The 23,094-nt window shown below is 39.9% G+C and overlaps 1 protein-coding gene across 5 annotated transcripts in view; it reads right to left on the reverse strand.

Moving 5' to 3' along the window:
* Positions 1 to 23,094, reverse strand: part of PPP6R1 (protein phosphatase 6 regulatory subunit 1) — a 48,430-nt gene that overhangs the window by 24,146 nt on the left and 1,190 nt on the right. Inside the window, exons 1-2 of one of the 5 annotated variants that reach the window (XM_089481209.1) lie at positions 18,397 to 18,656; positions 2,790 to 3,022 (exon numbers count right to left, since the gene is read on the reverse strand). In XM_089481209.1, coding sequence (XP_089337335.1) covers positions 2,790 to 3,022; positions 18,397 to 18,426 — 263 coding nt within the window. In that variant the 5' untranslated portion in view covers positions 18,427 to 18,656. Of the gene's footprint in view, positions 1 to 2,789; positions 3,023 to 4,369; positions 4,495 to 18,396; positions 18,662 to 23,094 lie in introns of those variants that run through there. The other 4 variants (XM_089481212.1, XM_089481208.1, XM_089481210.1 and 1 more) reach the window with 4 other exon arrangements.

Consider the following 23,094-nt stretch of genomic DNA (forward strand, 5'->3'; position numbering starts at 1 on the left):
GTTTTATGTTTGGTCATTTTTAAACTCAAGCCAGATTTTCAGTCATAAAACCCCAGAGACTGTGCAGCAATTATGGAATACATATATAGCTTTGTCAAAGCAGTGGGTCTACTTACTCTCACTGCTATCAATTCTGATATCTGTGGATGTTGACCAAGTTCTCTCCTAGTGCTAACAGAAGAGAAAGACAGCACCAAAAGGACCTAAAGCAGATATGACTGTATGGAACATAATAAAATAAATATTTTTGGCCAGCATTAACACAATCATGCTGTACTCTGAATAGGCCTGGGAAGAACAAATTACAACTCTTAGACCATAACTATCAACTGCCCAGAACTCACTGGGAAGTTTTGATTCTATGGCACCTGGGGTCCTACTTCCCAATCTGGCAAATGGACCCCCAAATTGCAATTCCCCAAGACTCCTATTTCATAACTTTCAACAATGGGTTGCACAAGATGCTTTGCTTGTTTAAATTTCCTGATGCTTTAATAGTACACCTACCAAATTTAGTACATGGGGTTCCAGTTCCACTATTTTCCAGACTGTCAGAGAACATTTTAATACCATCCATGGTCTTTAGAGAGAAAAGATTACAGTACACTGAACTTGTTTCTTGTGAAACTTGCCAAAGCAAGAGCCTGGATTTCATTCAAAAACAGGGGAAGTTTTATGCTGTTGATTTTTAAATGATGGTCACAGCTTGATCATTATTTAGATGATCAAAGTGTTAGAAGGCTGTCTGATTTAATGTTACTTGTATCTGACTGACTGCATTTCAGTGGATTTCTCAAGGTATACTGTATATACTGGACTATAAGTCGACCTCATGTATAAGCCGAGGGCAAATTTTGGGGCCAAAATTATGGATTTTGATATGACCTGCAGATAAGTCGAGAGTAAAACTTAGGGACATGTAACAAAGGATGTAAAAGATGAAGCAAAGGGAAACGACGCCAAAGAAGTTACAAAATTCTGTTCACCCTAAAGCTGGATGGATAAGAGATTAGAGAGGGTTGGTGCTTCTTTTAGGTACTCCCAAAATGGACAAAGCATTTGCCTTTTGCCTCACTACTCTGAAAAAGGAAGTGACTATATATGTATATGTATATATAATATGTATGGGTTAAAAGTACAGTACAGGACTTATATTGACCCATGGATAAGTCAACTCATGGTTTTGGGGTCAATTTTTGGACCAAAATTTCTGGACTTATACATGATTACATACAGTATTATGTTCTTCATTATTAAATTTTTCTTGATTTTGATATGCAAATTAAAGAAAGTAGATTCCAACCCTGCAAAGACAATTACCTTCCCATAAACATTAAATGTATACATTTATTTATAGTTCACCTTAAAAATCATCATTTGTCATGATGACTATTCAAACATTTTTATGCATTAGGTTTGCAGTCAGTTTACGCATAAAACTTTCATATGTCACCAAAATTAATAAATAATAATATTAAATAGTTTATTTATATTTCCCACCTCTCCCTGTGGATCGAGGCTGGATTACATGCAATAAAAGGGGTACGTACAAATACAAAATACAATCAATAAAATACTAAAATTACATAGGAATCATAGCAGCATAACAATCATCATCAAGCAATGGAGCATTTCATTTAATAGAGTTCTTAATAGAGTTGGGTACGTAAGCTCGCCAGAAGAGATCTGTGTTAAGTGCCTTCTTAAAAGCATCCAAGGTAGTAATAAGACGGATCTCTTCCGGTGGCTGTTCCACAATTTGGGATCAGCAGCGGTAAAAGTTCTGTGGGAAGTCATTGTTAGTTTAACCATTTGTTTTTCAAATAGGTTCTTCTCAGATGTTCTGAGTGTGTGGGGCAGATTATGTAGGCAGAGGCATTCCCTCAAGTAACTCAGGCCCAAGCCATGTAGGGCTTTAAAGGTAATAACCAACACCTTGTACTGTGCCTGGAAGCTATTCAGCAGCCAGTGAAGAGATTTTAACATAGGTGTTATGTGGTCAAACCTTGAAGTACTGGTGACCAATCTGGCTGCTGCATTTTGAACCAATTGAAGCTTCTCAAAGTTGGCCATGTATAAAATGATGATTGTCACTTATAGAGAAGGTTCTTGGCCAGTCTTGGAGCGGAATTCCCAACATTATAATCCATGGTTTAAGAAAATGGGAAACAAATTATCACTACTACCTGTTCCTTTTTTTCTTATTGCTTCATGCTCATGCATCACCTTTAATACTGAAAGCATGATTTAAGCCTCCAAATGCATGAACAAATCATGACCTAGAGCTTTGTCTGTTCAAATTTTCAGTTGGTCAGGGCTTATGCTTCTGCACTCAGTGAGCTTTGAGATGGAACAATGACTTAACTGAAGTTTGTTAATTCAAATATTATACCAAACCATGGTTAACAAAAACCATGGCTTCAGATTCTGGTTTGCCAACTGGGGTCAATTCAGGCTTCACATTAAACAAGTGAGATGCCTGAATTAAGCCACCACCTTGATGCTTTTCACAATAAGCCTGAAATCCCAGCTTTGGGAAAGAGGCAAGGTATAAACACACCAATATAATACAATGCAATGATATATATCATGATTCAAAAAACAAACACACGATTCTCCAGTCACCAACTGAAACCTTATAAAACATTATACTATATAGATAGCCCAGCTACTAAAAGGGAAGATGGTGTGGACACTCTTTTCCTCAATTCGAATTTAAATAGGATTTTCATTTGCATGTAAAGACAAAAAATGTCACACACTCTCCAGATGTCATAAACATCACTTACTTGTAGCGCACTCTCTCATCCACATCTCCAGGAGGCTCCTCTGTCACGCAGGTGACCAGTGCTTCCATGTGTTGGGGCTGCACCAGGAAGTCCACCAGCTTGCGGTTGACCACCTTGCACTCCTGCAGCACATCCTCCTCATCCAGAAGCTCAAAAAGGGTCACGTTGCCCCGCTCCAAGAGGGTGTCAATATGAGAGGTCGTGTGGAGGTCAAACTTCCAGAACATGGCTTGCTGTAGAGGGTGGGAAAAGAATGGTAAAGCCATCGAAAAGAGGAGGAAAAATAAAAGATGAACACTTAAATGAGTCTCAGGAGTAAAGCTGGCTGCACCTATGTCCCATGAGATTCAAAGACCCACTGCACAGGAGGAGAGGGATTCAGAACTAGGCACAAAGCTACGTGCATTTAAAAAATAAAATGGCAGAAGGGCCTACAGCAAGAGGAGAACCATTTCTGAAAGAAGGAGAAAGGGTTTAGTTGCAAAGGTTTAGGCTGGAGTGGTGCATGGCATCATGGCGTCCTGGGGGCGGAGTCAGGGCATGCATCATCAGGATAGGGCCTCAGTCTCCAAAAGGAATTGGTTATGGAACAGTGGGCACAGAAGGAGTTGTAATCTTATCATTTCATGTAGGGTGCTAAACTGTCTAGGAAGGTCAGGTTGGATGAATAGTGGGAGCTGAAATGCTACCGACAGCAGTTGGCACATCAGATTTCTATACCAGGGATAAATACCTAGAATTTTTTGTTCTTGTGTGCCTTTAACTCATTTCCAACTTTTAGCAACCCTATAATGGGGCTTTCTTGTCAAAATTTATTCATACTCAGGATGAATAAAAGGAAGCATTTCTTGATATAGCACACACACACACATACACACACACACACACACAAACCCTTTAAACTTTGTTCTCAAGAGCATATACTATTTTTCAGTCATCACACTGGGATGCCCACCAGCTTGAGAAACCTTTTTTAAAAGGGATGAATTCATGGAGCATAAGGCTATCAATGGATACAAGTCATAATGGCTATATATACACATATACATGTCCACTATCTTCAAGGGGCACCATGCCGCTGAACATCAATTAATGGGGAACACATGTGCAAGAGTGAAATTCCACTGATGTCCTGCTGTGGCCCTTCCAGAAGCATCTGGCTGGCTGCTGTGAGAACAAAATGATGGACTACATAAGCTCTTTATCTGATCCAGCAGGGTTCTTCATACATTTTTATTATGTCTGTATTTTAGTTCATTTGGTACAGATTATTTGTCAGTTTAAAAAAAACCCTCTTGAGCACCCTTTCTGAATGTTGCAGTAATGTCTTTCCCACTTCACCTCAGCAATCATTTGCTCAAGAAGTAAATATAAATCCCAGTGCCACAAATGCAGTTTTTAGTCCCAACTGTAGGCCCAACTAAAGTTGCTTTCAACTGATACAAGTCTACTCAAGACTAACAAGTGGATTTAGACTAATGCATTCATTCTTCATCAGGTAACTAAAAACAGTACTAAACAAATAATTTGTGTTGACAGCAATTTCTCAGATGACTAATTCCTTTTATAATTCCACTGACCTTCTGACTCCAATTACAGCTGATTAGTCAGTGGCTCCTTTTCAAGTCAATCATCTAAGAAACTGCTAGTTACTCAAAATGAATTGTGATTTATACTACTTTGATTCATAAACTGGTCTCATACCACTATTCAATTTCTGTTTCTGCTTTGGGATGCTGCTGCCCTTTTGGCATCTTCCACACATGAAGATGCAAAATTTCTTGCCATACATAGGTCTCCGTGTATAAAACACTTCCTGCACATGTGAAGACCTCCACATTGTGATAATACTCCCACAATGGCAGTAGAAGAAAAGTAGAGCAGTGAAAAGTCAAGCACAGATAATCATATGAGCAAAGTACAGTAGTAGCTATTACTAAGGTAATGCTGGGGATATGGGACAGGAAGCAAGAATAGCAAGAGTCTACTGTCAGGAAGCAACTCATCTATCTTGGCCATAGCTAGTAGCAAAGCAGGTGCAGTTGGCCCTCCAGATTTGCGGCAGATTTGCGGTTTTGACTTTTGTGGCTTGGATTATTCACTGATTTGATTAATCTGTTCTCTCTAGAATCTCTAGATCCTCTAGTGCAACTCTGTGGCCATCCACTAGAAAATGTGCTGGAGGACCTAGAGATTCCTAGAGAGAATACTTAGCTAGGCATTTGTAGACCATCCCAAACAATTCTATGAACAGCCTTTGGCAGATGTTGACCACAGAGTTGTGCCGGAGGATTTAGAGATTCCTAGAGTTGTGTTCCTCTGGTAAAAAAAAATAGTGGGTTTTTTATTTGCAGTTTTTCCACTTTCCCCGGGGTCCTGCACCCCTAATCCCAATGAATGTGGAAGACTTACAGTATTACATGCCGCAGGATGCTTCACATTTTAAGAATCATTGTTTTATCCTATCTCAACTGGCAATAAGTCAGAGTAGTCGAAGAGGAGGAGATGGGCCAATTCTCCCCCACCCCCGCCCCTCTGTGTTTTCAACTGCAAGGCAGCAGCCCAATGTGGATTCAGAATCATTTTGGATTAAACAACATTGGGGGGGGGGGGGGGGACCAGCACGATTTCATGTATGCATGGTACAGGCTTGCTTTCTTTGGGAAATTTCAGTAAACAAGATGGCTCATTTTGCCAGTGTGTTTGTAAGTTTCTGCAACTACAGCTGCAATCCAAAAGTGGCAAAAGGACTCTCTGTAGGACTTGAGGGGGGAAGAGGGAAAACCTGGACAGAAACAAATAGTCAACTTGGCGACGCCCTGCTTCCCTTTTCAACCCTGTTGCCACCACAACTGTAAAGGCCAAAAGTTTTCACCCGGTTTCCAAGCAACCTCTACACAAGGCTGTTGCAACAGAGCAGAGCAGTCTGCCTGGCTTTGACCGCAGCCCTCAGATCAACTCAGAGAGACTGATGTTCAACACAGGCTGCCAAAATGAAATGGGGGCGGGGGAGGAAGAAAAGAGAGAGAAGGTGAAGACAGGATGTGAAGCTCTTGGTCTTGACTGTACAGCATCTAAGGTTGGAAGTGCCAAGGCTTATCTTCTTGCATAGGTTTTAGATTAAAAAATGTGTAACAACCCCTAAATCCAAAATATATGCTTGTTCCAGTCCCGTGAGTTACATTGTTTACAATTGGCTCGCCTTATCCACAGACTTTTTTTATTCATGGATTCAAGTATCCACAGCTTGGAAATATTCAAAAAAATGATGAATTCCAAATAGCAAACCCTGATTTTGACATTTTATATAAAGGACACTATTTTACTATGCCATTGTATTTAATGGAACATGAGCATCCATGGATTTTGGCATCCACAGGGGGTTCTGGAACCAAACCCCAGCAGATAACAAGGGCTCACTGAATAATGCATATACAGCTAATCTTCCATATCCACAGATTCTTTATCCACAGTCTCAGGTATCCACAGGTTGAAAATATTTAATACACACACACCAAAAATAAACCTTGATTATGCCAGTTTATATAAGGGATGCCATTGTATTTAAAGGGACTTGAGTATCCACAGATTTTGGTATCCATGGAGGATCCTGGAGCCAAACCCCAGTGGATACCTGGGGCCCACTGTACTGCCTTTTATAATTTAAAAATATACATCTAAGAGTGTTGTGGCACCTAGATTATAATTCCTCCCCACCCAAAAAACTCAATCATAGTCATAGATGAACATGCCTGCAAACAAAAAACAGCAGACCAACTACTCAATTAAAAGTAAGAGTTTAAGATACTTATGGCAGTAAAGATCTGTATACTGTTAATCCAGCAATGGGGAGCCTTTAAACTGATGCTGGCTGTGGGGGGGTTCCCCAGCTAGCCAATAAGCTCTTTCTGTTGTTATCTCCTTGGAGATAAGAGGGTATTTAAACTTTAAATGCCCTGCAAAGATCTGAATGAAGCTTTGCAGGCAGAAAAGCTGTTGCAATGAGATTTATGTCTGAGTAGTCATGCATTGAACTGATCTGTTTTTTTATGAGTGATAGTTAAAAGTTTTGTCAGACCTCTTTCCTTAGCCCCATCTCTGCTAAAATGTGTCCTGCCTTCAGTTGAAACAATGCCTTTGTTTCAACTTTGGAATTATGTTGTCCAAATCAAATGACCAAGCTTCATGGCCAAGAGGGCATTTCAGCCCAAGTATCATGCTGAAACCATGCTCTGTCTGCTGCACCCTACTAGTATTCAATTCTGTCCAAGTCAAATAAGGTTATTTGTGGCATTCCAAATATAATGCAACCCCTGGCTATCATAATTTCACATTTCTTTGCTAAAAGACAATGTTCTAGTTCTCACAGCCAGAAAGACAAACCACAGAAAGAAAGAAAAAACTGTCTCCATTCTGCCATGTTTGGAATTTACAAGCCAGAACTTCAACAACCTTATTCCAATCTACTCAATTTGAGCCCTTCTTTGACAACTGCCATTTTTATGCCAGGAAAGGATCAGTCACTGTTTTCAAATATTTTTAAGTGACATGCACCAAGTAATCCATGTGCTGCTTCCATTAAAAAAACTGCCATAGCACTCCTACATTGTGTTTGGAAAACTTTTACCAAGAATAAACCATCAACATTAAAGCAGTTCCCAAATCCTCCACTTTATCTATGGCTAACTCTTTCTTGTCAGTAGCAAAAGCAATTGTGAGATATGACTTCACCACCCCAACCGCCAAACCAACATCTAGAAACACCTTTGGCACCAATGATTGCTGCAAAAAAAAAAAAAAAAAAAAAAAAAAAAGGCAAGTCTCTATGACTTTTGTGCATCTGGATCCTGAAATTCCATCCATTCTTCTTGGCAAAATTGCCCCAACTCTTATCAGGTAAGATGAGGACCACCGGCAAATAACTACATATAAGACGTGCATAGATTTTCCATTGGACTGAGGTCTTGGCCTTGAATGGGTCATTCCAAGACATATAGTTTCTTGTTTTTAAACCACCATGGTGATATTTCAACTGTGTTTTTAGGGTCACTGTCGCACTGGAAGGTGCACCTTTGCCCCAGTGCCAAATCCACTGAAGTCTGAAACAAGCAGAATTTCCTTCACCTTGGCTCTATCCATCTTGCCCTCAAACTTCAGCAGATGCCTGCCAAAAATAACATCAGCACAACATGATGCTGCCACCACTATGTGTCACTGTGAGGATGGTATTCTCAGGGCATTGTTGGCTTTGTGCTATATATCATGTTTTGCAGCAAGTAAAATTTTGGTCTTATCAGACAAAAGAACCTTACGGAGCCCTGTTGGTGCAGTGGTTAAAATGCCAGTACTGCAGCCACAAGGTTGTGACTTCGCTCCTGCAGGGCTCCAAGGGTGACTCAGCCTTCCATCCTTTCATAGGTCAGTAAAATGAGTACCCAGCTTGTTGGGGGCAATTGGCTTACAGGTTGTAAACCACTTAGAGAGAGTGCTGAGTTCACCAATAAGCAGTATAGAAAGGTAAATGCTATTGGTCCATATGTAGGGTGGGTGTCTGACATGGCTTTGTTGAGAGCAGCAATGGCTTTCTTCACTTTTCTACAAAGCCTAGTTTGCTGGCTGTCCAGGTGATTAGTCTCATGTGCAATTTCCCCATCTCAGCCAAAGATCTCTCTAGCTCCTTCAGAGTTCCCATTATGTTTGCTGCTCTTACTATTGCATCCTCCCATTACCTGATCACTGTGTTCTGGTGGATGGCCTTCTCTAGGTAAAGATGCAGTTGAACCATATTCATGCTGTTTTGTAATAATGGATTTAACAATGCCTTGTGAGAAGACCATAGTTCAAACAATTTTTAACCCAACTCTGATTGTTGCTTCTGCACAACTTTATCCTGGATTTGTTTGGACAGCTCCTTGGTCTTCATAATACTATTTGTTTAGCTATACTGTCCCAAAAAACTGTGGGGCCTTCCAGAAACAGGTGTATTTAATCTGAGAACATGTAGCACTGGAACTATACATGGATGAACTCCATTCAACTGTGTAGATGATTTTTGGAGACAGTGGGTTCCACCAGAGCTCATTTAGGGCATGTCTCAGCAAAGGGAGTGAATATTCATGAAACCAAGAAGTGTCAGTTAATTTTTGTTTACTTAACTTTTCTGCTATAATAAAACTATTTTGCACTTTCACATTGTTGAACATCTTGCTACAATACATGGTAGCAATACCAATTAAATCTATCTCAGTTCCAGGATATAACACAACAAAGCATAGAAAAGTGAAAGCAAGGTGAATACTTTTGCAAGAAGCATTTTTCTAGTCTTAGCAAAAAAACCCACTGATTTTCCAGAAACTAGCCCTATTAAGGATGAGGGGGGAGGAAACAAACCAGCAGTTCCAGGTTCTAGGCACTGCCCTCTAGTTTTTATGAGTCTAGGCTACTATGTATTTGTTATGTTTTCTTCCTCTCCTTTTGTTAAGTGGTATGCACACATCCATAAATCATAAACAAGAACTTCAGGGAGCCAGACAAGCTGTTTTTTTTGTTGTTACAGAAGGGTCCTAAATACGTGATTACTCAGGATCTTACCTAAAAGGTAATTTCCCAGAATCTGTAAAGCAACAGGTCCAGAAGGCCCAATCTGACTTTGCTTCCTCAGAAAGTGGAAGCAAGAGCTCTGTAACAGAAAGCACAAACAGCTTGTGCACAAGCCTTGTGGTAATCTAACGAACCAGAGATTTACTCTCTAAATTCCCTCTTTATCACCAACTTGCTTTACAAAATGTTATTCTTTTTTTAAAAAAATGCATCTTTGTGCAAAAATTTACTTAACAGTTTTGGAAAATCCCTAGCGATTTTCCAAAGAAATCCCCCTCTAAGCCAAGCCCACAGAGGAGATTAGGCTGAGTGGAAGAGTGAAAGATTAAACTATATTTTATACAATTTAGGTCTTAAAGAGATTTCAGAAAAGGAAAACCCTCCACACATACTGCAGAATATATATATTTTTGCTACTTTTTAGGGCTAGCATGATTTTACTTGAGAAAAAGGGCCATACCAGACCCTAGATCTGTGAAATGCTTGTAAGGGTCGACCCAAATACTGTTGAGTTTTATATGAAACGATTCTTCACATTTTACCTGGTATGCTAATACTGTCACACTACATCCTCTCTAATTTTAATAGTTTCTATGAGACAAAATGATGTTGAATATACCACAGTATTATCTAATCTACTTTCTTTTATACCTCCAGGCTCAAAGTATTCCTATAGTTTTACTGATTTCCCCTCACTACCATGGCTATATGTGAGTGTATAACCCAATTCCTCCATTAAGGTCACACAATTTATAATCCAGTTAACACAGTTCCTGTTTAATAAGGCATGAAAGAGACTTTGCTACTCATGAACAGCATTTGAGCTCCAGCAATTAAAAGTACAAGTTTCTGTTGGAAACTCTTGCATTCTCCTCTCAGCTGTTCCAAATGACAGCAAGGGAATGAAAGCCAGTAGATGTAGGCAGGCATTTACTGCCACTGTTCTGCCCATCTCAGAATGCTGCAAGGGAACCATCCAATCCTGGGAACAAAGCAAAGAAAGCAACTGGGCTATTAAAAGTGGTGGTCTGTGGAACAATTCTACCCTACAAGCCATCAATCCATGGCAAGAATATGAATCAATACATTTGAAATATGGTGCTAGAAGACAGTTCTCAGTCTTTTTGTTCTGTGCCTTCAAGTCATTTCCAACTTATGACAACCCTAAGGTGACCCTATCATTGGTTTTTCTTGGCAAGTTTCTGAGGCTGAGAGTAGGACATGCCTAACATCACCATTTCAACCCTGCTCTCCAGACTCGTAGCTCAACATTCAAATCACTATACCACATTGGCTCTTGGGACTGCCAAATGGACAAATAAATGGTCCCTAGAGAATATCAAGCCTTAGTTTTCCCTAGAAGCCAAGGTGACTAAGCAGGGACTGGCATATGTTGGACATAACATGAGAAGACATGCCTCATTAGAAAAGACAATGATGCTTGTCAAGGTAGAAGGAAGTAGGAAAAGAAGACTGCATTACAGATGGATTAATTTAATTAAAGAAAGCACAGGCCTGAGTTTGCAAGACCTGAGCAGGGCTGTTGTTAACAAGATGACTGAGAGGATCATAGGGTCACCATAAGTAAGAGTCAACTTTATGACAGTTAACAACAAATGGCATGAACAGCCATATATGAGACAGGGGAAAAACAGTATTTTGAATCCACAGATGTTTAAGTCTAATTATGCTGTAAAGAACACTATTTTTTTGTAGGGGGAGCACAGGCTTCTGAGATGTGAGAATTTGCCTGTCCTTATAAAGTTTCTATTATATATCAACCTTGGAAGAACAAAGGAATCGTTTATACAGAAAATTTACACCAGGAACTCAAAGAACTCAAAGAAGATTATTTGCACAGAACTTGATCATTGGATAACTTGGTTTATTTTTTTCTCTTTTAAAGATGATAATATGCCAACTTTTATGTAATGTCAAGGTTTTACCTTCCATATCCCTGGATACTCTGATTTGGCTGATGTCTAACTCAGAAGCAAGGACAACTAGGCACCAGTATGTAAACCCTGATCTTGTCTACTGACCCGAAATGATTTAGACATAATGGCCAAACTATGGTTTGGTTGTCAGATCTGAGCTTTGAACTCTTGTCCCCGAGACTCCCGCAGCTTCCTGGTTTGAATTCATGATTCAAAGGTAAAGACAAACAATGGTCTGTCCATTCAGATGTAAAGGCAAATCCGTTTGCTTGTATCAGGAAATCAGAGAAAACATCTGGAGGTGGAAGAAGCATGTCAATCCAAGGCTTAGTTCCAAAAGCCAAATGTTACATTGACAATTATATTTGAAACATGCCAAATCTGCTGTTAGGAACTTGGATTAGATAAGTGCAATCTCTTTCTCTCTCTGTGCCTTCAAGTCGCCTGTTCACTTATGGTGACCCCATGAATTTCATAGGGTTGTCTTATGCAAAGAATATTCAGAGGTAGTTCTGCCAGTTTCTTTCTCTGAATGCCTACAATGTCTAGTATTTGCCAGTGGTCTCCCATCCAAGTACTAAACAGGGCTAACCCTGCTTGGTTTCTAAGATCAGACAGAATTTATACTTCTAGCTCAATTTAGACATCATGTCAAACCATGGTTGAAGAAGTTTACCTACTGCTGAATGGCAACCAGGCAGAAAATTGGAGCAAATAAGCAACTCCTGAATCCTATTTTGAAAGTTGTGCATTTGGCACTCAAACCATGGTTTGGCATTGAATTTCTGAAATCCTACTCTTCATTAAAACTTTTCATTAAGACAAACATAGCCATAAATGCTAAGTCCCACTGAACCAACTGTTGAATAGTAAGTCAACATTTCTATAAATCTAATTAATTAGATAATGGGTCCGCTTTACTTAGGGCTAACAGTAGGATTCTGGGTAGACCAATCAGAGTAATTACCAGTGCTACAATGCAGGTTCAAATACGCAGGCTGAACTCAGTCACAAACAGGTTCACATATGGAACATATGACCAGTGCCTTATTTTAGGTCAGACCACTACCCATCCAGACCAGTTTTGTACTGACAACAGCTGTCTGAAGATGCAGGCACAGAAAGCTAATTCCAAACTCTACACTGCTTTCATGTGGAGATATCATGGCTTCAACCTAGAGTCTTCCACGTGTAAAACAGTGCTCTATCACTGAGCTCTGGTAGTCTCCCCACTTACTTCAAATTCTGAGAACAAAACACTAGGACACTTAAAATACTTAAAGCAGATACCGTATATACTCGACTATAAGTCAACCTCATGTATAAGTCGAGGGCAGGCTTTGGGGCCAAAAGTATGGGTTTTGAGATAACTCATAGATAAGTCGAGGGCAAAACTTAAGGGTGTATAACAAGGGATGCAAAGGATGAAGCAAAGGAAAACAGTGCCAGAAAATATACAAAATTCCAGCATACAAAAGGCTTCATGGATGAAAAAATATAAAGGGGGTGTGAGTGCTTCCAGAACAGATGACACTCTTGCTTTTCACAAGGGGAAGGTTCTTTTTTAAAAAAAGAATTAAAGTACGGTGCAATACTTACATTGACCCATGGATAAGTTGACTCAGGTCTTTGGAGTCAATTTTTTGACTAAAATTTCTAGACTTATACATGAGTATATACAGTAATTATAAATTTGCAGAGACTAACAAAACATACTGTCTAAGTAATCTGATAGGGAAGTGTTCAAAAGGCAGAGAAGTGTCAGTTGCTATTTGTTTACCAATTCATGACTCAACTGTCTCCAAAGATATGTGAGTAGATGTGCTTGTAAACTTATCTGTGGACTAGTAACTTGTGTTCTTAATTCTAACACTGAACTGCAATGAGTTAGATTTAGACTAAATGAGCTGCAACTACATCTCACTGAAGTCAACACTGACTGAACAGTTCCTAGGTGTGAGTAAGTAATATGGACTAAATCCAATATCCCCCCCCACCTAGACTTGACTATAGGGGAAGTGGCTATTTCCATATTGAGAGTCAATAATCAATACAGAAGTGTGTTGTTTTTTGTAACATCAGTTTTCTGGTTTTTAATCTCGATGGAGCAGCCTATTTAATCCTGCTCTATTCATTTGGAGCTGAAGTGTGTTGAAAAACAGAAGAACAATCCCATCCTGAGGATATGGAAACACAGTTCAGCTTGTGATATGGGGATAGACAGCACCAAGAACCAGACAAACATAATAAGGAAGAACTAGCTGTACATTTTACAGCCATGCCAAGTACTGAGAAATCAAATCAAAGCAGACATACAAGGTTAGGTTTTAGAACTCCCAAACTGAAGAATCTGCAATGGGAATAAATAACACAAACCAGTATAACGCAAGTCTGCTTCATTTTTATTCAAACTTCAGATTTTAACAGCTACAGCTTTTTGAGAAACTGATAAAGGAGGAAAAGAACACTCAGGACAGCAAACCCAGCTACTAGATAAGACCTTAATATAAAAACAAACCCACATCTATCTTCTTAGTCTTATCCCAAGGCTGTATAGCCAGGTAACAGCAACTGGACAAATTAGCACAGGGATACTGCAAGAACTGGTCTTGATTCCATTACATCTATTCTATTACCATCTCTTTTATATCACTTTAAGCCGCAGGTAGAAACTGTGTGACCCTTCATATGCTGTTGAACTGTAACTCCCAGCAGCCCTATGCAGCACAGCCCATAGTTAGGAATGCTGCAATTGCAGTTCAACAATATCTGAAGGGTCACACAATTTCTACCCCATCTTAGGCTGAGGACAAGTTAGCATTAGAACAGGAGGTGGCACAAGCCCATACGTTTCACCACTTGTTATATCAAATAACTCTTTTTAGTTAAGTAATAGGAGCCAATGTGGTGTAGTGGTCTAAGTGTTAGACTACAACTCTGGAGACCAGGATTCTCTGCTAAGCCATGGAAACCCCCAGTGACCTTGGGTGAATCACATACTCTCAACTCCAGAAAACCCCATAATAGGTTTTCCACAGGGTCATCATAAGTCAGAAACAATCTGAAGGCATAAGTCAGTTAAGCAATATATACTGTGTCAGCAATTGCAGTCAATGCAATGATATATAAAATCAAATCAACAGCAATGGTTAAGAAACACGAACCAGCTATAGAAAACGTGTTTCCTTCCAAAAGGTGTAACAGAACAATAGGTGGTATGCAAATTCAGTCTTACTTAGAATACATCCGCAGAATATAAAAGGGCTTAACTTAGTCAAAACTAATTTAAAACTCACTTAAATTAATGAGTCTATTTAAAAATGAGTAGTATATCATATCGTGTGCACGTGCCTTGAAGTCATCTGTCAACTTATGGCAACCGCATGAATTTCATAGGGTTTTCTTAAGCAAAGAATACTCAGAGGTGGTTTGTCTAGTTCCTTCTTCCGAAATATAGCCTACAGCACTTGGTATTCATTGGCAGTCTCCCCTCCCAACTACAAACCAAGGTTGACCCTGGTTAGCTTCTAAGATCAGATGGGCTCTGGTGGCTTTAAGGTATTTATAATCATATATTGCTGTTACAGAATACCAAATACAGTGGGCTGTAGGCATCTGCTGGGGTTTGGTTCCACAATCCCCCGTGGATATCAAAATCCGTGGATGCTCAAATCCCATTAAATACAATGACACAGTAAAATGGTATCCCTTATATAAAATGGCAAAATCAAGGTTTGACTTTTGGAATGTATGTATTTTAAAAATATTTTCAAGCCATGGATGCTTGAATTTGTGGATAAAAAATCCATGGGTATGGAGGTTTGACTGTATTTCATTTCAGAAGACAGTTGGGCTTCTGATCAAGTACTGTATGCTGCTGACACAAAGCGCTTCTACATTTAACAAACAGGTCTTTTATGGTGTCCACAGCAATGCTACTATACAAACAAACAAACAAACCATTGGCCAAAGAACAATGTTACTTCCAGTTTGCGGGGGAGAAATATGGAGCAGCCAAAGAAATATGGAAATATGGAGAAATGAACCCAAGGTTTGACAGCACAGTAAGCCCTGAATAGTAGCTGCCCTGGCTCAAATGACAGATTTATCAAACTCACAGTGCCCTTTTTGCTCTTTAAAGTATTTGCTTTGATTTAAGTATGACATTATATCATTAAGCCTCAAGGCAAAAAGGGCATTTCCTATCTTCTTTTATCTGCACAACCACCCAGAGTCTGCACATTAATCTTAGGGCTGTTAATACTAAGTACCAAAAGAAGGCTCACAAAGATGTTGCGCAAATAAAAAGCACTTTGATTAAAGTTTCTTCATCATGCTCCTTTTGTATGTTTGATTTTAAACCAGACTTCTGGACATTTTTGTTTTGACTGCCAAGCAGTAGTACAGTGGCAAGAAGGATAGAGCAAGTACAGAGCACTGTTGGAGGCCATGAGAGGAACAACTACTACACAGGCACTAAAGGTCTACTAACATCATAATGGATATTGCTTATCTGCTTTCCAAAAGACTTTCCAAACCACAGAATCTAGAAACATCCCATTCTTTTTTCTTTTATGTTTGCCTCAACTGTTCACTGGTTTTAATGTTATCTTCCTGGAATATGGCACTTTTAAAAAAAATTGCTGTTTTTATCTTATTTGTTTTGTTAGCTTTGGAAACACTTGCAAAAAGGGGACTAAAACCATTAGCTTAATCAACCTGGTACAGGGCTCACTGCAAAGTGTATGCAAGGTTACGGTTTTTGATGTACATGACCCATGTCACAGGATAGCAAGGAATGGGCTCCTTTGCAAGCCTCCAATTTCATTGCTGGCAAAGAGTTCAAGGGCATGTGCTTTCTCTGCTGGGATCAACATCTCAAGCTCACTGCTAGTACGGCCACTTCATGTCAGATCATTTCCACAAACACAGAGTCTATTTTATTGAGGATCATTGGTTAGTTAACAGCTGAACCTCAGAATACCCCCCTTTCCTATACTATTCTTCTTAACTACCATTCCCATTACAGAGCTTTATACTTTGGTTTCCAGAGTCTTTATCCACCCATTCTTACTCTTCTCTATCCTGGCTCCCTCCTTCCCAGCCAGCCTTTCATGGAAAGCAGCAAGAGCCAAGAAGACGGTCTTGAGACACTCTCCAAACAGTGTTGAAAAGCTACCCGAGGTAACAGCTGTGTCAATACAAGAGCAACTGCACTTTGGGTAAAGATACAGCTTCTCAACTGAACTCTTACCACAGCAGCCACAGCCAACAATCTCCAAGTGGTACAAGAAGAATCGGTAAAGCCAAAACCAGTGAAGAGCTCGCTAAGAGAGGAGATGGGTGTGTTTGTATTTGAAAGCTGAAGTGAACATAGACATGCATGACAATTAGCACCAACACCACACTTCATCCATTTCCCGTCTTCTACTACAAATGCAACTATCTCTGCATTTTATGCTGCCCAGCACACTTCCCATCCTTTTAATGCAACTAAGTAGTGTTTACACATGTCAAATTCATGCCCAAACTGCACACCAGCATGCCGAAATATGTACAAAAGCCTTTGGTTCAAGACCATAACCTGTACATTAAAATACATCCATCTCTCAACATACCTGTCAAGTTCCATAAACAGAAAGCCTAAATTCCATAAACACACACACACACACACACACACACAGGCTTTTGAATGGGAGATGATGAAGGAAGGAAAGAAGAAAGGCAGAATGTCAAATTATATTTTCCGAGCTTGCCAAGTATGAGGTTTGGCAATATCTGAAGCATCTCACAGTGGCTGAAGTGATGAGGGAAGCACAATATATGCATGCACCAAGAAATGAAATGGGCTGGGGCTATAAAGACGCAGAAAAATCTTACCTCTCCAAAAAAGAGGAAGCAAAGTCAAATTATTTCTTTCTGCTTCCCAAGTCTTTAGATAGAACTAGGCCATGTGTTTGGAGATTCTTCTCTCATTTGGAGGTGCAATAAAATTATTACCAAGCAGAATATTGTGTGGAGTGGACTAGAGCAGACAAACTGAAAGGCAGGTGTGTGTGAAGTTGCATGGGAGAAGGAAGCAAGGTGAGTAGGGACATTTACAAACTCCTCTTTTAAAGACCAACTCATAATCATCAATCTTACAAGCTTGAGAAAAGCTTTGTTGGATTTGACCCAGTGTGTGTCGAGGTGAAGGAACTTCTTACCAAATGTAACCAAACAAAGATGATTTCTAGAAGCCCACAAGCAGGACATAAAGGCACAAGATGTTTCTTTCCTACATATATGCACATCTACATGTGCTTTGGAATGTGTTCTTTGCCACATGGACATTTTACATGGACCTCTGGGAAGTTACCATGAGATTCATTGTGGGTAAACTCCATACTCACTTGGCACTGTGCAATCACAAAAATACTGAAAGTTGTCTATTGTGGAAGCATGACCACCAATGTAATCACCCACTGACTCTGAGAGGTCCCTGGTCCCTGTTTAAAGACAACTAAACAAGCAGAAGCAAGACAGTCTTGCAAACAAGGCTGAACTGTCTAGCCCATAAACAGTTACACTGGCCACTTGCAAACAAATGAATAGGTTAACCTTTATGGGAAAAAGCCTGAAAGAGTAGGTATACTTCTTTGCCAGTTTACAAGGTATGTCCCAGCCTGTCAGCACAGAACCAATTCTTATTTACCAGGTTTCAGTAAATATATTTGCTATGGTGAATGCAAAAAACAGCTATCCTTCCTCTTAATTTGAACGCTGAAGTGGCAGGGCAGTTTCTAGTGACACCCACCAGCTCTACGCTGAAGACTGCTTGGTCATGTGTGATGAGACCTGAACACAAAGCCTACATACAACTAAACATCCATGTTGTCCCAACTGCTCTGAAGCATTGTCAGCCAAAAACTGTAGGCCCACTATTCACCACTTGCAATTAGACGGTGCTTGTCTATAAGCCAGCTGAAACTCTAAATTACTGCAAATCTCAACTGTTGTTTTTTTAATAATGTTCCTTTTAAAGAAATATATACTTTGTTACTTTTGAATTAAGATCGCTGTGCACTTACCTGCACACACTCACACATCCATTCTCCCATCTTCACCTCTTTACAACTTTAACTAATGTCCCCATCTTCACTTGTCAATGCTCCATGACATTCTTGTCATTCAAACAACGAAACTGTTGTTCTTCGCTTTCCTCTTTCTATCCAAATGCCCAGTCCTTATCCATTCTTAGAAGATTGCCTATTTAATTTAATCAGATCACATCTTAAGTAATTACACTGTTCATCAACTAACTTGGAGCAAGAAAATGAGTGGCAAAATGGCCCACCTCTAATCCCTGCTTTCATTCCCTTGTTGCTAATATCTTTGATAGCAAGATTTCTCCAAACAGGGAAGCAAAGCAGAATATTGTGGATGCATTCACAGCATATTGTGTTTTCTGTATTTATGATGCCAAAAGCACTTAGAAGACTGAGAATTCTGGCCACAATAATCCTGCACTCCTTTGGCAAGGGAGAGCTATCTGCAATGAAGATCTAAACTATTTCATCATGGGGATGAAATCTGAACTATTACACAAAGATGTCTCTTCTAGTTTAAGCAAGGCAAGCTCAGGTCGCTCACCAAGTTAAGCAATCCTGACCTCCTGATCAGCACTCCTGAGTGATATGTGTTTGTAACAGCCAACCACTGCATTTAAGTTGGACTAAAAAAACTCCTACGTTAAAACGTATCATATTGACCAGCAGACAGTCAAAAAGTTTTAGAAAGGTGTATGCCTGAAACTTCAAGGTGCTTCTTAATTGTCTATACAGGACCTACCTTAGAAGAAACACTTGGGATAGTAACCTCTGAACCACAACTGTGAAAAATAAGCCTGAACTACTATCCCAGGGGGAAAAAAGCACTCAAACTTTTCTGGCTATGATCAATGGATTGCATACTGAAGAGTACTTCCTTGTAATATGCCAACAGAAACTTAGCAAATTATGTTAATGGTAAAACAGGAGTTAATTTATGGTGGTATAATTACTTCCGTCTGGCCCATGTGCAACAAGAACTTACCCTCTTTATTCAAGCAGTGACAGAAGCACACATTTCTCCTGGCCCAGATCAACCCTGCTGTGGGAAACAAATATGGGGATGAAATCCCGGCTGCCTGTCAAAAGGTACTAAAAGAGAAGCTTTGTTGGAATTTCAAGTCTCTAATTTCAATTACTTCCTTATGCACCAATTGTAGCAGTGGGATTAGTTTGAGGCCTCTTCTGCCAAAACTGTCAAAGCAGGCTGCAGCTGTACACCTTCGAGATTTTGCCATGACTGACTGTGAAGCTTGAACTCTTGCGATAGGGCAAGTTCTAACCAAGAACTCCTTTCTGAGATGACAGATTTTCAGCTATCCCAGGAAAGAAGGTGACATGTTCAAGTCTTCCCAAATGTAATCAAGGCACAATTATGACAGACAGAGGCAGGGTATGTGTCTTTTTTATTGCGCTTAACAGAAGACAGATCAATGGGAAGAGGAAGAAGCAGCAACACAAAACTTGTGTATAAACTTCACTGGAGAGCAGCCAAAGAAAATACACATATGTACCACCTTACTAATCCTCCCATGGTCATGGCCATCTCTAAACTAGTAAAGTTGCATCCAAGGGATGGACAAGGAGAGGAGAAAGAAACAAACAGAAACTCACCTGAAGACCCTTAGTAAAGGCATGAACATGATCATAGTTAAATACTTTGCTCTCAAAATTATCAATGAAAAAATGGTATGTTCAGATGGCCTCATCCACTACTCCGAAGCCATGGGTTTATTTTCCCATTAATGATTTTTTTAATTTTTTTGCATTACTGTATAGGTAGGGAACTGTGTCCTTCGAATACTGTTGACCTGTAACCCTTCAAATCCCTTTCAATTGGCTATGCCAGTCAGGTTGATGAGATTTGCACTCCAGCAACATTTGACAGACCTCAGTTATCCAATCTACAATAGAGACTGAATGTTGTATATGTCTGAATTTCAATTAGTTAGGGCATATGTCACTTCAGTCAATCCAACATCATGCCAATGCACAGATTCACTATGTACGCTACACCGCATTCTCTTTAAAAATGCACAGGGTTGGCTTTAATATAAATTAGCTGGACTTACAACCTTTTAATTTCAGTGCAAACCAAGTTCTAATTAGCAGGTCCCACTGATTTAAATGGCAAGCAGGCTCAACTAACATAGTCTGTCATTCTATGTACATCTGTCTGTGAATAAGCACCACTGAAGACTTCTTCTAAGGAAGCATGAATAGGGTTAAACTAACTCAATGTGTGCAATGTCATACAGTAGAGGTAGGTAAAAATCAGAAAGGATTTGTATTCTCAGATGTCTGAAGTTGATTATTCTCACAGCTCCATCTCACCACTAGATTAAAATTAATGTTACTCCACCCTCCTGATGTGCTGCTTTTGCAATACCATATTATAATAACTGCTCTGCTCTGAATGACAGCAACTACATTTGTCCAGAACATTTGCGTGGTGGAGAAACCAATAAGTCAAAGCCGCCAATAGTGTGGTTACAACAACAACAATTAGCCAAAAGGTGAGATAAGATAGCTGTGAGTTAAGAACTAAGCATAACTCTGCCAGCAGAACTCCCTGGTTACTTAATCCTACCATGTCATACACACAGAAGTGACCTGGTTGTAAATTCTGGTGCCCTCTTTAATTGTCTGATCTCCATTTTCCCAGAGCTTTCCCCAACTTAGTTTCCCAAGATGTGCTCAACTGCAACTACCCCCAGGAAGGCGAGGGAAAGAGGTTAAGTAAGAAGTTTAACCCTGTTTTTTGTTTGCATTAAAGCACAGAACTACACAAATGTAGGAATAATCACAAAATTAAGCAGCAAAACACAGTCCAGATGTTATGGCCACTAGCTTAAATAATTGTTCTTTAAAATGAGTTCTTTTAGAGCAAGTGGTTTTGGTGTGTTCATTGAAGGGTTCAGTTCTGAATGGCATTTCTTGCCCTATAAAGCGATTAAGAAGAAGCAACTGAAACTGAACAGCAGCCTAACTATGAAAAACTGCCAATGAACTGTGCAAGAGTAATTATTTTTTTAAAAGAGGGTTTTTTTTAACCAAGTCATTTGTTTTAATCCATGGTTTAACCTGTTTCAGCCTGGTTTACATCAGTCAGCTCTGAACAATCCCCAACCAGCTTGCCAAGCTGCTGCACCAGCCAGGTGTGCTAGATGATGACAGCTGTAGTTTAACACATCCACAGAGCAACTGATTTATCATTACCCACAATCTCTCATCTCAAATCATTTTTACACACACAGAAATAGACCCCCCCCCCCCATTCCAGGAGTTAGCTCGGTGTTCCTCATTTATCTTCAGATGTACTCAATAGATGCTACAATGGCTAGAATCCACTTAGCAACCTTTCTGTGGTCAATATACCAGCATTCTTGAAACCTCACTTTTCATAAATCAGCATTTTCTGGTTTCATTTATTTTACTGGCTTATCAAGAAGATCTAAAGAACATTGGGTCCGCTGCAACTATGCCAAAGTAACATGAATGAAAGGGTATGAAAGATCTCAATTCAGAAGATTTTTAAAAAAATTAACTAGTTATATGGATTATCTTCCAAATACACAGAGATTTAGGACTCCTACATGAGTAAACAGCTCAAAAAGCAAACAAACTGTACCAAGGGAAAGCCACAATTCACCCTTCCTGATCCCCAAAATGCCAAACAGTTAGTCTTTGGATGCAGGAGCAAAATCCACCTGCTCTAATCCAGTTTCATTTATCCCCTCTTTGCACAAAGCTACAATATATGAAGAGACGGTCTGTGCAACCCCCAAACTAACCACACAAACACATTCAGAGACAGATTAATCACCCTGCCTCATAAAAATGTTCAAACAGGCATCATAATGAAAGTTAATATGGAGGGAGAAATACAGCTTCAGCCCCAAAGGACTATGGCCAGCTTCTATCCTCAAGCAAGACAGGGAACATGTCTCTGACTCACCCAACATTACAAACCACATCTGGCGCTTGGTGAGAACGAATGCAAAATTACAGTCAAATTTCTCCAGCTTTGCAGGGAAAGGAGGTTATGGGAAGGAAGGAATACAGTAATGTCAGAGCCTGCAGGGAACACCATGACAGCCTCACAACTGTGTTTGTGCAGCAAGGGAGAAGATGACTGTGAGACCAGGTCTTCTGGGGACATACCTGTGAAAAGGAAGCTAGGACCACAGCACTTTGGGCTATACACAGCCAGCAGGGAAATAACTGTGGTCCATGTCTACTCAGTTATCAGAGGCCAGTTTATCCATTAACACACTTTAACCTTCCTGCTGTGTACAAAAGGGTGCCTAGCAAGTGTTATATAATAAGGCCGGGCATTTTCACCTGCACTTTAAATGCATATGGTAATTCTAAGCCATGCTACTTTTTTTGAGGAGCAAATAACTTGACTAAGGAGACTATTGCTTTGCTTTTAAAGCACCTTGTCCCTCTGGGGATAAAGGCCCATTTAATATTAAAACTGTGTGTTATTGCACTTGCTCACAGCCGGCTGAACGCAACCTGGATCTCAGCTGCACTTATCCAGTGGCTTTTCAAGAATGGCAAATAACAAAAACCCCACGTTTTTACCTGAGAGACACCTCTCTAGGAATCTCTGGGTCCTCCAGGGCAACTCTGTGGCCAACGTCCGACAGACACTGACCACAGAACCGCCCTGGA

This window comes from Sceloporus occidentalis, unplaced genomic scaffold (assembly GCF_023333645.1).
Source record: "Sceloporus occidentalis isolate IW3139 unplaced genomic scaffold, rSceOcc1.0.p SCAF_14, whole genome shotgun sequence".
NCBI lineage: Eukaryota > Metazoa > Chordata > Lepidosauria > Squamata > Phrynosomatidae > Sceloporus > Sceloporus occidentalis.